This window comes from Aythya fuligula, chromosome 1 (genome assembly GCF_009819795.1).
Source record: "Aythya fuligula isolate bAytFul2 chromosome 1, bAytFul2.pri, whole genome shotgun sequence".
NCBI classification, from domain to species: domain Eukaryota; kingdom Metazoa; phylum Chordata; class Aves; order Anseriformes; family Anatidae; genus Aythya; species Aythya fuligula.
The window spans coordinates 53162300-53178273 of NC_045559.1; the positions used below are offsets into that span (position 1 = coordinate 53162300).

General features: G+C 36.0%; 1 protein-coding gene across 10 annotated transcripts in view; it reads left to right on the forward strand.

Moving 5' to 3' along the window:
* The window catches only part of PPFIA2 (PTPRF interacting protein alpha 2), a 325957-nt gene extending 312494 nt beyond the window's left edge, over positions 1 to 13463 (forward strand). For all 10 annotated transcript variants that reach the window (XM_032186559.1, XM_032186593.1, XM_032186585.1 and 7 more), the window contains 9 exons: positions 261 to 323; positions 1762 to 1791; positions 3401 to 3576; positions 4408 to 4505; positions 6368 to 6543; positions 6638 to 6706; positions 7744 to 7903; positions 9507 to 9599; positions 13280 to 13463. In XM_032186559.1, the coding sequence (XP_032042450.1) occupies positions 261 to 323; positions 1762 to 1791; positions 3401 to 3576; positions 4408 to 4505; positions 6368 to 6543; positions 6638 to 6706; positions 7744 to 7903; positions 9507 to 9565 (831 nt within the window). In that variant the 3' untranslated portion in view covers positions 9566 to 9599; positions 13280 to 13463. The remainder of the gene's footprint in view (positions 1 to 260; positions 324 to 1761; positions 1792 to 3400; positions 3577 to 4407; positions 4506 to 6367; positions 6544 to 6637; positions 6707 to 7743; positions 7904 to 9506; positions 9600 to 13279) is intronic.
* The last annotated feature ends 2511 nt before the right edge of the window (positions 13464 to 15974 follow it).

Sequence of the window (15974 nt, forward strand, 5' to 3'; positions counted from 1 at the left end):
CTTTTCCTTGTGACTACATTCATCCATCAGTGCTAGCTGAAATATTCCATCATGTCTGTTTAGGCTCAGGTGTGTTCTCTAACAAAGATGCAAAACAAGTTGTCTAAAGTTGTCTCTAGTTGCAGCTTGGTAGAGGCAAGATCGTGGTTGTGCTGATGGTGATGCTATACGCTGTTAACTTACAGTGGTGCTGCCTTTCTTCTTTACCACTGCTTACCTAATGTGGATCCCTCCTGCCTCCCTGTGGGCCTTGTTCATAGCCCTCAGGCAATGTTTGGGTGACCCATGAAGAAATGGAAAATCTTGCTGCTCCAGCTAAAACGGTTAGTCTTTCCATTCACATTTATGCATTGTTTCAGTGCTCAGAAGAGAACTAGGATGGATCTGCTTTAACACAGATGCCATAGCCTCTCTAGTCTGCTTCCCAAGAATGACATTAGAAAGAACAGTTCCACCATTTCTCAGAAAAAGAAATTACCAACTGTGTTGCAATCACAAGTGTTGTACATAAGTAAAAACAGCTTTGGAGTTTTGCATTTCTTTTTCCTGCCAATGTGAATCCTCATTTAGTGAAATGAAATCATTGCAGTTTCAGGTGCAACATTTCCCTGGTACCCCTTCTAAACATAATTTTGTATCTGATGAACCAGAACAAATAAGAAAAGTATTGAGAAATGTGCATAACAGAACTCGGAGTTTTCACGAGTTTTTCACATGAGTCTTTCATGTCCATACTAGCATAGTTGTGCTCTTTGACCTAGGGTGCATGGAGTGCATCATTTCTTTATTTCGTTTTATCAAACTTCTCCCTGCTTCAAGGGACACACAAATATTAGTACATTTTATTTAATTGTTCTGACTTTTTTCTTTTCTTTGAAACATACATTATTTTGGGTCTTTTTTGGTTTTTTAGCAGTCCATTAGTCCATAACAACTCCATAATAGTGTTTATAAAACATGATGCAATGCAATCCTAAAATGAGATGTCTGAAAAATCTTTAATTTGGAAAACTTTACAGTCAACTTAACCCATAGATGGTGAGAGAGGCTACATTTTAATGCAGTAAAAGCTAAAGTGAAATTTTAATGCAGTAAAGAATACTTACTTCATAGAAATGTATGCTTGCTGTATTTTCTTTTTGCTTCTGTATTTTCTCATGAACATTCACGAAGTAGATTTTCATCAATATTTTTTTTATAACCAAGTTACTTTTCAGTTTTATTGTTGATGGTAAAAACAAATATAACAACCTTGAATGATCCAGAGGTAGAGTTGATCCTATTTAACTGGTCAGCCAGAGCAATTTATTTTTTGTCATAAAATTGCCGTGTGGAAAGCACTTTTCAAACCATTCACAAGAACACAGCTTTGTATTGTGAACATTGTGAGATCTAACTAGCAATGGAACATGACATTTATAATATCCAATTTGGGGAAGTAAATGATTGTGTTTTGATTGTGAAACCATAGAAAGTGTTGGAGATTATGCTGTAAAGTTTCACCAAGCTATAAAGATTTTCTATCTTGAAAAGAGCTAGATTTGCCCTCCTAAAATTTTATAGTTTTAGTCTTGTAATTCTTCAGATAGCTCATCCCAGGGCATTGCTGGTGACCTGAGTTCCAATATTTATGAGCACATTCTACATGTATGTTTTCATTTGTAGTAAGTTTACCATATGCATGAAAAACACATCTTCTTTATAACTCATTTTTATTGTCTTTTTACCTGCTTTACTAATTGCTTCCTGCTGATAACACAGAAAGAGTCTGAAGAAGGCAGCTGGGCTCAGGTATGACTCTTTCACGTTTTATTTATTTATTTATTTATTTATTGAATTAAAAGTTAAAAATAACAATTAACCCAGTACCAGTAGGCAAAAAAGGAGTATGGTATAGTGGTAGTATCTCGTGAGTGAATTGCAATGTGTATGTTTTAGTATTCGTCAATACAAAAACATCTCTGGACATACTATAAATATTTTTCTTAAAAGAAAATGCAGTTAGCATATACAATATAGTGTTTTTAGGGGTCTCAAAACAGTCTTTTATTTTACATGCCCAGTATTTTGTTAACCTCCCAGGATTAAAGAATCACAGATTAAAGTATCCAAAACAAATAGCTACAAGTATCTTGATATCCAGAAGGCAAGTAGTTTAATGGCCCAAAATATTCTGAAAGAATGAGGGCATTTGGACTAACTCAAATGCTGGCATAAAGCATTTGCCAGTCATATCAATACAGGAGACTCTGCCCATGCATTCTACTTGGAGGATTGTTGTCCTCTGAATATGCGCAAATGTGTGCAGTCTCACTGTCCCTACTTACAGCAAAGCCTCAAAGTCTCAAAGGACGCTTGGCAGTTTTCCTGCATCAGGGCACGTACAGTAGAATCAAAGAATCATTTAGTTTGGAAAAGACTTTTAAGATCATCCAACCATCAACCTGACCTACCACATCCTGTCACTAGGCCATGTCTTTTAGTGGCACCAGTAAGGTCATAGAGGTAAACATGTTAGGTCCTTTCCTTATATTCCTACATCCTATTATGCCCATGTTTTTTGCTTGTTAAGTCCAGAGAGACACAGAAAGTCTAAGTATTCCCGGCTGGATATATTTTAGAGATATTTTAGAGATAGATTCTACCTCTCAGCTAAACCAAGAAAAGATTATCTTCAGTTTTGAGAATAGGCTAACAAAATATGCCAATTTAGGGAGGAGTCAACATTTCTAAAATTACACCAGATGTTTTTAGAAAAAAACAGAGGCACAATTGTATAAATCATACTCAAGTATCCGTCTACAGATTGTCTTGTATAATAAGAAATAATATTTTTCTTCTTAGCTGGACTATCAAATATTTAAATTCTTAAATTTCCTTCTCTCTCTGTATAATAAATAACACACACAATCTTATTGTCTTTACTTATACCTTTCCTCTTCTCTTCAAAATCTCACAAGAATGAGAGATGAGAGGACTGTATTTTCCCCCACAGAAAGTATACCTAGCTTGCATTGCGTTATCCTTCAGTCTATGACAGGAGACATACCAAAATAAAATAAAAATTTTAAGTAGTTAGACTTGAAAATCAGTTTTGAGAACCACCCTCTTAGGGATGTGTTAATCTTGCAATTTATGCGTTCTTTATTCTGTTAAATTGTAATAGTGCTGAAATAATTGACATCAGTATGATACAAAATGTATCTATTTTTTATCTTCATTATGTGAACCATATAAAAAAACTCAACATTTATGTGTTTGTTTCACATTTATTTTTCATTGCCCTCTTAAAATCTCAGCTATGTAGTATAGTAGCTTCAGGTCTAGCTTCTATAAACTTCTGTAACTTAAGAAATGATCTCCCCCTTTTTTTTTCTCGTTACTTTTAATTTTTCTGTAGACACTGGCTTATGGTGATATGAACCACGAATGGATAGGTAACGAATGGCTCCCCAGTCTTGGTTTACCTCAGTACCGCAGTTATTTTATGGAGTGCCTGGTCGATGCAAGGATGTTAGACCATCTGACGAAGAAAGATCTGCGTGTGCACTTAAAAATGGTGGACAGCTTTCATCGGTATGTTTGCATAAAGACTGCACGTATAAAGCCTCTTGTGTGTGATGCGGTGCTCAGTGCTGCACAGAATAACAGCACTGACTATTTGTTGTTCTGGCTTGGAAAACTACAACTAAAAGTATGTGTTAAGTGTCAGAAACGTGATGGGAGGTACAGCATCGCAATTCTCTATCGTAACTAAGGTACTTGTATGGATCACTTCTTTATTAGCAGGGAACCATTAATGTATAACTAAAGCCTTGACAATACAGAACCACTAATAATTTATTAAGCGGTTTAAAGTATCAGAAAATGGCAGACTAACATCTGAAGCCCTGAGATCTAGCAGTAATGAAAAAATATTTTGTGTAGTACTTAAAGACCGTTAACAGTACTAGCAAATTGACAGTTGCTCAGGTTACCGAGGGATATAGCCAGAAAGGTAAATTGGAAATATAGAAATAAAGGCATTTAGACTTTAGGAAATGATGTTTATGTGACAAGGAGTGGATTTTGTTAAATTTACTGTCTGATTTGACACCTTTTGAGTACTGATCTGACAAATCATTTCACTGAGCTCCCAAGGGCTGACCTTTTCTGAATACAATTTTTAATGTTTGGGGTTTCTTACACTAGAACATATATTCAAACATTTTCATTTTGTTTTTGTCCATTTCATTTTTAAAGTCTGTGGATTTTTTTTAATGATTTCACTTTCCTCTCTTGCCTCAAGATTTACTAAATTAGCACCATAAAACACCTCATGTGACATGCAGGAAATACATCCTAAATATGTTCCCATCTTCAAAATTTTCTTTATTAACTCTGTAAATGTTTCTCTTTAAATAACAGAACAAGCTTGCAATATGGAATCATGTGTTTAAAGAGGTTGAATTATGATAGAAAAGAACTGGAAAAGCGAAGAGAAATGAGTCAGCATGAAATAAAAGGTGATAGTTCCTGGGAATGAATACTGAGAATGTTTGTTCTTTTGAAGCTTCACACTATATTAACCCCTTGGCATGCCATCTTAGCAAAGCATTTAAGCATGTGCTTTAAATAAAACTTGCATAAATCCAGCTGCCTTCAGAACACAGAACATCTCCCTAAATTAGGCACAGTTAAGTACTTTGCTAAATTGGGTCTGCAGTTCTGAAATGTGGTTTGATAGCTTCCTTTTGCTAAAATGGATTTTGGTGACAGACTTTATCCTAGCCTCTTTCAGTCTCAGGAGGAGGCCAAGCAGCCTGCAGCTCACTGGGACATGTGGGAGCAGCACTGGGACATCGGAGCACTCAGGGCCCTAACACTATGCTCCTGCTTTTTGAAGCATTTTGAATTTGCCCTTGATTTCTTACTTCACAATGTGCATCACAGAAAAGGTTGCTTGGACGGGTGGCCACTGAGGCAGCTGCTTGATAAATATAGGAATAGCTCCTAACAGAACTGACCTTACTGGAAAATCTAGCAGCTGGTTTAAAAGTATGTTCTGTGCAAAGCTCCCTAGAGCAGTTGCTGTCTCACTGCACAGTTCATTTTTCATGTAGCAATTAGGGTTGTTGTTTTCTCCCATTGTCAGAAGTGAATCCTTTGATTCCTTTAAGCATTTCCAGCTCTTAAGACTGACAGTTAACACCTTTCAAGCACAACCCTGGTTAGAAGAGCTTAAAAGGAGGAAATAGAAGGGTGAATAGCTTCAGGGAACGTGCTCTTTTGCTCAGAGACATGGAAATTGGGCACAGAGGTTCCCGTGGGGATTTGGTTATTGGTCTCGGGTCCTAGCGTTGCTTCAGAAAGGTAATAACCCCCTGCCAGGCATTAGTCAGCTAGACGTGGTGCCAAGCAGGATTTGGTCTCACTGATCCCTGTCTCCCTCGCTGTGTTTTAGCACATCCTGACTCCAAAGTTTGGCATGCTCTTGGTCAGGTGATGGCAAATGCTGCTCCTAGGAAATGCTACCTTAGCTGTACTTCTGCAAAGGGTTCAGGAACAATCCCCATCACTTAGCAACACAAAACACAGCATTGCATTTCCCACTCACAAGTACAGAGATCAGTGTGAGTGATGTTCTTTTAATCTAACAAACAGGGTAGGATTCTTTTTTTATTTATTTAGAGAAAAATCCTCAGTAATTATTTCCAAGCTCATTTTGTTGCCTTAGCTTCATAATTGGCACGGACCTGAACCGCTCTACCAGCCTCCAAAACTAAAAATAGTTTTAGTCTAAAACTGTGAACTCCCCGTTTGCTTTCTGGCATGTTATAAAATGGTAGGTGCTGACCTAACTCTAGAAATGTTTAATACAAAATTCTCAAGTGAAGCCTTGAGGAATTGTTATTTCTCCTGTGCCCTTGCACAGTTAAACTGTAAAATCTTACCTAAGAATTGAAAAGAGTTTGGGGGGTGTTAATTCCACCACTGTCCTTTCTTGGGCTTCTTACTTTCTGTTACTCTCTTGCTTTAAGTTCATCTGTCTGAAAGTGAGGTGCTTTTATCAGAAAGTCACAGAGGCTCTTATACCTGATAAAGAAACGGAGACGAGGTATCTAGAAGAGGTGGAAGGAATTGCGTTCTGGAGATGCCCTCTGGTGGCACCTCAGAACCAATTCAGAATAAACATTTAACATGAAGGTAGCTAAAACCACAGTTACTCCCACGCTTTAGGGTTTGGGGAGATGTTGAAGCCATCAAAGCTATATTAATAGTTTCCTGGTATTCCTCATACTAAATTAAAGCAGTATGAATGCATGCACCTATATACTTTGGACACTAGCAGTGACCAGGAGACTGAAGCAGTGTTGTGTCCTTTCAGATGTGTTGGTGTGGAGCAACGATCGAGTCATACGCTGGATACAAGCTATTGGCCTGCGAGAATATGCAAATAATATTCTAGAAAGTGGTGTACATGGTTCACTTATAGCACTGGATGAAAACTTTGATTACAGCAGTTTAGCTTTACTATTACAGATTCCAACACAAAACACCCAGGCAAGTTTGCTCATGCTACTTCTGGTTAATCTGTACCCACGACTGCCATTTATCCCTCTTCAACCATTTTAATTTTTTACTTTGGTATCTCTAGGCACGGCAGATCCTTGAGAGAGAATACAACAACCTTTTAGCACTAGGAACTGAAAGACGACTTGAGGAAGTAATTAATTTTATTTTAAGTATTTATTAACTATCATAGTAAAATATATACATTGAATGCAATGCATGAGGACATGTTAATTCATATATTGTTCAAAAGAGTCCATTACAGGTATTTAAAAAAAGGAAATACCAAACAAGGTATTTTTAAAGTGACCTCTGTATGGCTACGTACCCATATCATTTGGGGAGCTAAATTTTGTTCTGCACTCTTACCTTAAGATGAACACTTCATGTAGAGTTAAAATGCAGAAAGGAGTGGAAGATTCAATGACCAGAGTGTAGGGAGGTGTGTGGAGGGGGTGCCTTATTCCTTGGGATACTTACACCTTTTTAAATATAATAATAATAATAATAATAATAATAATAATAATAATAATAATAATAATAATAATAATAATAATAATAATAATAATAATAATAATAACAAAGAAATAAAAAAGTGTTTTGTTTGTTTGTTTATTTGTTTTGGGGGAGGTATTTTTATTTCTTTAAAGATAATCGATGTATCTTAGAGTGGGATTTGGGGCAGTTACCTCAGATGGGGAAACCTAAAATCCACCTATGTAAAATATTCATCTTAAGGTAAGAGTATGTCACACAAATGTTCAAGTTCAAGGAGGAACAAAACTTTTAAGAATGTGATGAATATGCCTATGATTCTGTGTATACATGAGTGTTTAACTCTTTATTAGCACTTTATATAAGCTTCCTAATGCAGCAACAAACAACTGCATCAAATACAGTAACAAATCACTGTATTTGGAAGAGAACTAACTTCTAGGTTCTGCTTTAGCAGAATCCTCCAGTATATCAAACCACCGAGTTAAAGAAAGCTTTTCCACTCTAGCATTTAATATTTCTGAAGCATTTACTCTTATAAAAGTGTCTCAAATGAATTGTAGTTACTGGATGCAGTGCAAGAAAGCAAGGCATTTGCTGCAAAACAAATTTGACAGTGAGAGAGGCAGCAGGCAGCCAGATTATCAATCACAAATGTCATTTTGCTTTATCCAATACAACTCTGTGTCTTGACAGAGCGACGACAAGAACTTCAGACGGGGCCCCTCCTGGCGACGACAGTTCCCTCCCCGCGAGGTCCATGGCATCAGCATGATGCCCGGCTCCTCCGAAACGCTGCCAGCCGGGTTCAGACTAACCACGACATCAGGGCAGTCTCGGAAAATGGCAACTGATGGTATGAAGTCATTTTTGCACTTACTTCTGAAAAGCAAGACGTTTATTCTAGTATGCTAAATTGACTTTTAGTGCATGTTTGCCCTGCAATGGAACGGCTGAGTTCACCTACCCAGCCTAAGGAGGCTGGGAAAGTAAAATTAGGGAATGGAAAATTGATTTTTTTTGTGTTTGCTTCAGGCTGTTAGGGTGCAAGAAAAACACTCAGAAAACGAGGAATTAATTTACTGACATGCATCTAGGATTACATACAGTATCTAAGAACCTTTCTCAGCTCATAAACCTCTCTACTAGGTGGAGTTTATTTTGGAGGATGAACTTACAAAGGACTATCATTTTTATTTTCCTACTTGACTTTCAAACCATCAAATAACTGAAGTTGCTAAGAACTAATACCAACCAGCAGTTAAGAAATACTGAAATTCATATACTAATTCTGTTATTGTAGACTTGTTTTAATTTTCTCTGGAAATCCTTCTACTTCTAAAATATGCATTAATTCAGTAATGACTTGAAAAGTATCAAGCAGATCATAAATAATAAATAAGTGAATTTTTAAATTGTTTTAAGAAGGCAGGGAGAAGGGGAAAAATCCCACTGCAGCTATTTCTTCAGGTGTATGGACAACAGAAAACATGTGAGTACACCTGTCAGAAGTTCTGAGAAGTACCAGTGCACAGGCTGTCCCATTTCAAATACTGCTCTTTATTGCCTCATGAGAGAGTTTAGGTCTATGAATAGATTTATATTGCAGTAATGTAATACACAGTAGTGATTACATTTTGTAATTCTTTAACAAAGTTGGCAGGAAAATACAACCATCTAAATTCCATTAAAGTATCTCACCTTTTAAAAATATTACTTTACAATTGCAGATACAGGTTGAATAATTTACTGAGTGCATCACTATATTCCATTGACTCCACTGCTCATGTGCACGCTTTGCTTTTAATCCTGCACTTTTTGGCAGTTTTGAAGTCATAAGACAAGAATCCATTCCAAGGCAAAATCCATGCACTAATAAAGGTGCAAGCTTCCTTGGCATTTCCATGGCCCACATTACTGTAGTAGCTAAGTGGTAGATGTAGTAGCTAAGAACATTACAAACATTCATAGACTTTATCTGTTAGCCTTACTATAAAGTAGAAGATACTATTCCCATTTTACAGATGGGAAACTAAGGCACAGAGGAGATTTAGTGATTTACTGCAGATCTTCCAGATAGTTTATTATTGAGCTGGGTCCAGAACTCAGTAGACTTAAAAGTAGGTAGCTTTGAAGACCTACATCTTCATCCAGAATTGGGCTTCCTATCTTCCAGTGATGAGAACACTGTGGTATTTAAACATCATGACAAGTATATTGTTAGGACTTCTGATAAAATTTTAAATTGTGCTGACTTAAGGAAGGCAGATTCAATAGTAGACCAGACATGAAGAGATTTTGAATGAGTTCTGCACTGCACCATGCCCATATAATGTCAGAGAAAGTCACAGAGCAGTTTAACAGCCATCCTTCCAGTGGGAAACAGACTGATTTATTTTCTTCATGATTCTAAAGAGGTTCTGGTTTGTTTCTTTTTTTTTTTTTCTTGCAATTTGCAGTTGCTTCATCACGACTGCAGAGGTTAGACAGCTCAACAGTTCGCACATACTCATGCTGACAAGGCCTAGCAAAGAAGCCAGCACTGAATTGTTGTGAGTATTCATAAGGGGCCATCATGAAACCTCTTTATGTACACTACACCCAGTATTCTTTGGCATTATTCAAGCAAGAGTCAGCTTGGAGCAGAGGATATAACTTAGACTCACTAAGGCAGCCACTTGATCAAGACAACAGCCTAAAGCTCAGCCCAGGAGACACTATGCCATTCCCTCCCTATCTCAAGTAGCAGGTTCTCTCTGCTGGTGCCATCTTAGCAGATGAGACAGTTTACAGACAACTTTTCAGATGATGGCTCACCAAGCATAACGCACTTGTGTGCTCTCATACTTAGAGCTAGAACAGGGGGGAGAGAGAGAGCACAGGGCACTGAATTTACTTTATGAGAACTTGAAATAGTTCTACCAGGAGCTCAAAAGAGGGAAAAAAAAATCTAGTAAAGCAGAAGAGATTTATTTATTTATTTTCTTTTAATGAGAGATATGGATTCATTTAGAACATCAGGTAGCTGAATAAAACTAGGAGAGAATGTCCCCTACACAGAAAATCTTCCAAAGTTATCTATTACAGAAAATCTCATGCTTCCCAAATCATTCAGAAATGACCAGTGGTAAAGAAAAGATATTCTGAGCTGGATACAGCTTTAGATCAGATCTAGTACCAGAGTTCATGTTTCATCTCTCACCACTTCTCTTTTTAATATGGCTATGAGTCTGTTATCCTTCCACAGTTCTGCAGAAAAATACTGTTTGCTGCTGCATCACAAGTTTTACAGGAAAGATTAACATGATGAGCACTTTCATCAATATGGCACCATTTCATGCTAATATTTTCTCAGTAACAGAAGCTTTTTTTTCCATTTATTTACTCAGAGGAGTTGGAAAGTGTTTTTGGACAGTACCAAAAACCCACACTCAACGTGCTTTGATAGCTGTTGCATATTATAGACAAGACATGCCAGGATCTGCAAGAAAGGAATTGCTATTTCTAGTTTTTACCCAACAAAGTCCATTTTTAGATCTTCAGTCTGGAGAGGCTTGGGATCATCATGATTTTACTAATTCTGGGCATATTCAAAGACCATTAATGAACAGCAAACGTTACCATTGGGAAATGTAGATTGCACAAGAATTCTGCTGATAGCGTCAGCCTTGCTTCATAGATCTCAGAAGACTGCAGGTGTATAAAATTGTCATGTAGTTAAAAAAGAACCTTCAAGCTACCACTAAAAAATAAACTTTTTTTTTTTTTTTTTTTTTTTTTCTAAAATAGGCAAGCTGGTCCTACAAAAGTGATGATGGAGCACAAACTATATCAATCTCCTTTAAGTATGTGTGTGTGTAGATTAGGGCTTACTTTATGTTATGTCAATAAAGTCAATGACAATACTCCCAATGAGTTTGGGAAGCAGAAACTGATAGCAGAGACGTGCATATTTTCTCCTATATGCTCTATATGTTTCAGACTTGGAATGTTGAAAGCAATGATGAAGAAAGTAAGTTCGAATGCCAAGCAATCTAATAGGCCAAAAATAGCACATAAGACAATATTTTCCAACAGGTCTGAATAGTGCAAGGGCAGAAAGTGAAAATGTATATATTAACAAAAATTAACTTACAGTTTTCTAAGGAGTTTATTCTTCAGTAATTGTCTAGAAATGGTAATCCACAAACCGAAGTAAAGTGGCAAAACTTGGCACTGTATGCATATAGGTATATAGGTTAGGTATATTGAGCAAAAAGACATTTACAAAGTTATAAAAGCTATACAAATTATCTTCAAATTCTATAGGAGCAGATCAAGTAGATCAAGTATTTCAAGTGTTCCAAGTATCAGTGATATATGTATCACACAGGCGCTTGTAGTTTGGCCACTGTGTTGATTACATATTGATTTTAAACACTCAAGAATTCTATCAAAATTTAGAGCTAACTTAGATACAAACTGTAAAGGTTAATATATAAGGATGACTGAAACTAATGTACTGCTATTTCTTTTAACTTACCTTAAAGTCCTTTTAGAGATGCAACAAGATGGTGTGAGGTAGAACTTTCGTACATGCACTGTTTATCAGTGCAATTTCAATACATCACCTAGGTTGGATACCAAGTTAAAATTGTTTGGAATTTCAGTAAATTATATAAAAATTACACAGGGAAAATATTACCTTCATTATTATATCAGACATTTAAACTTAAACCAATGACCTGAATTTATCTGAAGCTGTTGAAGGACCACAGAAGTCTTTTCAGAATTTGTAATCACATTTCCTGAGCAACAGTGTCTTCAGGGAAGGAACTGATTGATAGTTGTAGAGAAGAGATTATTCATTATAACGTCCCCTGAAATTTTTCAGATCCAGGTCAGACTGGGACCCACCTTGCCTAAAATACATCAGTAGTCCTGTTACTACTGTGACTAAAATATTTACATGTGGGACTGATTCTAACCAGGCAGCAGAGGAGAAGGCTAGTTTGATGAGCTATTGTTGCACAACAGCAATATAAGAGAATTCTTAGAATAGTAAAAAACATTATGCATGGGTAAAGCAGACTAAAAAAAAAGAGCTGCAAATGGGTTGCATGTGAAACAATGAGATGGTCTGTGATGGCAGGCTGCAGAATTCTTGTACTTTGCTACTCACATTTCTTACAGAAAATGTCAAAGCCTCATATTTCAAAATAGCTTATTCCAACAATACCAACCAGGTACAATCTTACAGTGTCTCTGGATGCTTCTTCACGACTGGATTCAATCCACATGCTTTCAGGTCATATTTCAGGTATTTTTTAAACATCTGTTGAAACCACCCTGATGAGTTTACATAAAACATGAACTGACATTTTCAGAACAGTTATGTGAACATAGTCCATGTGGCCCAGTTTTAGTATACTCTCAAGATCATAAATAAAGAACACTCAATACCACTGTTGCCTAGCTATTTAATCTTGTAAAGAAGTTTAAGAGAGTGCACATGGGACGGTCCAGCTTTCTGCTGCGGTGGCTGTATGTTTTCCCTGCACTTCTGTCTTATAAAATACTTGTCACCACCACATCATAAGGCTCAGCCAGGACAGTTTCACTGTCACATTGTCACAGGCTGGTGCAATAGCACATGCCACAGTTTCACATTTCTTCTAATGAAACGTCAAGGGGGATTTGGTAAATCAACTGTGAACTTCATCAATGAAGGATTCCAAAGAGGATTTGTAAAGACAGATGGGGAAGAAGTGTTTCAAAAAGATGTGAATGGTATTCTGGAAACAGCTGGTTCACAGCAAAGAAATCATCAGGGTTAAAAAGGTAAATGCTGTCAAGCTGCTGTGAACAAGGAGAATCACAGAGTACATCAATAGGGTCTATACACTTAAAATGTGTGTTCAACCTTGTGCTAAAGAGGCAAAGGTCTAAAGATGCAGGAAACTCTAACCACCAATACTGAATCAAAACATAAAGAAAACAGCTGTAAAATGAATATACACAAGAGTTTGTTTCGAGCAAGAATTAGTATGCATTACTAAAAGATCAAAATGCATAATTGATTTATATTATAGATCTAAAATTAAAGACCAAATACACATCTCCCTCAGATGGTCAATTTTCAGTAAAACGTGCAACAGCTTATTTAGTACTATAATATTTTCTAGTGTTGTTGCATCCTGGATCTAATTAAAATGAAAAAAACTTACTAATTAATGTTTATTTTCTCCTTTAGATGTCATCTCTTTCTTCTACTTTACCTGAAGTGCACTACCACTACTTAAGAAAAAGAGCATTAAAACTCTCTGCAAGAACAGGGTAATAGGGAAGAGAACACAAAAGGGTTTATCAGACAAACAGATCTGATGTATTGGTTAATTTAAAATAAGAATAAAAATTTAAAAAAACTAAACTGCTTAAAAAAAAAAAAAAAAAAAAAAAAAAAAGACAAAACAACTTCCCCCTTTCCTCCCAGCATCGCTGTCATCAGAAATTTGGCAGTAGTGCACATCCAAAGCTTTTATCAAATGAAGCCACTCATTTTTACATTGTTTCATCTGTTTTATTGTAAAATACTAGACATTTCCGTATTTACTGTGTATGTATTTCTTTTAAAATGTGTAAGTCTTATGTAAATGGATATAAATATGATTTTTTAAAAATAAAATCTATGGTACATGGGGTCTCAGTGCAAACATTTGACAATACAGTGTCAATAATACTGTTTGTAACTTTCCATTCCACCATTTTTACAGTTTTTGGATTGTAACAGTCAAATGAATATGTTTAGCAGAGTTAGAAGCTTCAACATGTTCCTACTGTAAAATCTGTCAATATTTAAAGCTGAACACCTGCCTCTGATGATGTATAATAGAATGACATAACCTGGAACTGGAGCCAAAATGGACCTCTAAAGACAAAATGGAAATGTTAGATATATATAGAGAAGCACCATGATGGCTCACCTCTTAAAATCACACAAATAAACCCAGAACTGTTTACAAAAAAAAAAAAAAAAAAAAAAAAAGCAATTTAATAAAACAGGATTTATACAAAAAAAAAAAAAACTTTCTTCTATGTTACCTGCGGACCAAGAAGAATCTTGCTTTACCAAGAGCCACCTTTTTGTTCCAGGATCTTCAGACACCAGCCAGCATTGGAAAATTAAATCTAATAATTGCATAGAACGAATAGTGTGCGATTCTCAAGTTTCCAAATATTTTCCACGAAGAAAATGAAAGAAAAGAGAAGCCAAACCCCACCATTTCTTCATCATAACAGGGCATTAGACAGGCTCCTGTCTAATGTTCTGCTTTTAGCCAAGATGGCCTTGCTGAGACTTCACACAAGTCTGTTTTATCAGAGGAAATAACTGAAAGACAGAGTGATTAATATATAGTGTATAAAAGTTTAGAAGAGCAAATATTACCTGCTGTGGCTTTATTTGGTGGTGTTATTGTTGTTTATTCTTTGTTTAAATGGGAAGTTTCAAAGTAAGACCTACTTAATAGTCATTTACCTATTTACTATTTTTCTGCTGCTTGATCTTAGCTCAAGACCTGTCTTTTAGTTATTTCTTTTAGCAGTTTGATCTGCCATGTTTGCACGTACATAAACATTTGTTTTTGTCTATTTTCATTTGGCAAACTTCAGTCAATCAGATGGTGAAAGATTTTTCTCCCCCAATGTCAATAAAAAAGAATTCAGTGCTACTTGTGTTCATAAGTCTATTAAGGTTGGTACGTAGTAGCATTAAAATAGTTTGGATGTCATGTATTTGTCATGGCTAAGCAGAAGCACATTTTGCCACTAACAGGTATGAGTTATGATGAATTTTCTGGTCAGAATCTGCCACGAGAGGGAGCACGCAACTTGCTGATGCATCCGATCCGGCTTTGGGTAGAACAGAGCTGTAAAGAGACAGCAGACACGGCTCTTCTACATACAGCTTCTGGGGCTTACCTGACCTTGCTGCTGATGCTCCTTCTTCTCTACCCTCAGCCCTATTTTGGATTAGTTTAGTCCAGAATATCACCAAGTAAAGCAATGCAAACACTCTTTGCAGTGTTTGTACTACCATTTGTATAAACTTTTCATAAACTCCAGTTCCAGTTTTCCAGAATTTCTTTTCCAGCATACATTTCCAGTCACAGCCCACACTCAAATTCAGTGGCATGGCGGATAGGAGGCAGAAGGAAATGAGCTGCATTAGGGAAAAGAGCGAGCAAGATCTGCAAATGAAGCTCTATGAATACTGCCCTGGGAGTACTTCCTACTTATTTCTACAGTAGAAAAAACAGGCCAGAAGAATTAAATATATATTAAGAAAAAATACAAAAAATAAAATATATGTACCATTATGAGTTATTTTTTGATCTCAGGCTAACATATCAAAACTCCTAGTATATCCAAAGCACAGCCACAGCTCTAACCTTAACAGCTATAAATTGTGGTTACGCTAACCTCTGATCTACAACTGGTGAATAATTATGGTATCAACTTCTTCCAGATTAATTTCAGTATCTCCCTGGCCATTCAAATCTACCCACATGCTTCTTCTCTATAAAAATAAAATAAAATAAAATAAAATAAAATAAAATAAAATAAAATAAAATAAAATAAAATAAAATAAAATAAAATAAAATAAAATAAAATAAAATAAAATAAAATAAAATAAAATAAAATAAAATAAAATAAAATAAAATAAAATAAAATAAAATAAAATAAAACAAGTGTTCTCCTATCACCTGTTAAATAGGCTTGTTCTTTCTTGATTGTACAACAAGGCTGCAGTGCAGCAATGGAGCTGGGCACAAGAATAATTACCTCTTTCCCTTTACACAGCTTGGCACAAACCTTAAGCTGTAAGCAAAAAATTCTGAAAAACTCAGAAAAAGGCTTCTTTGGAAAAAAAAAAAAAAAAAGCAATG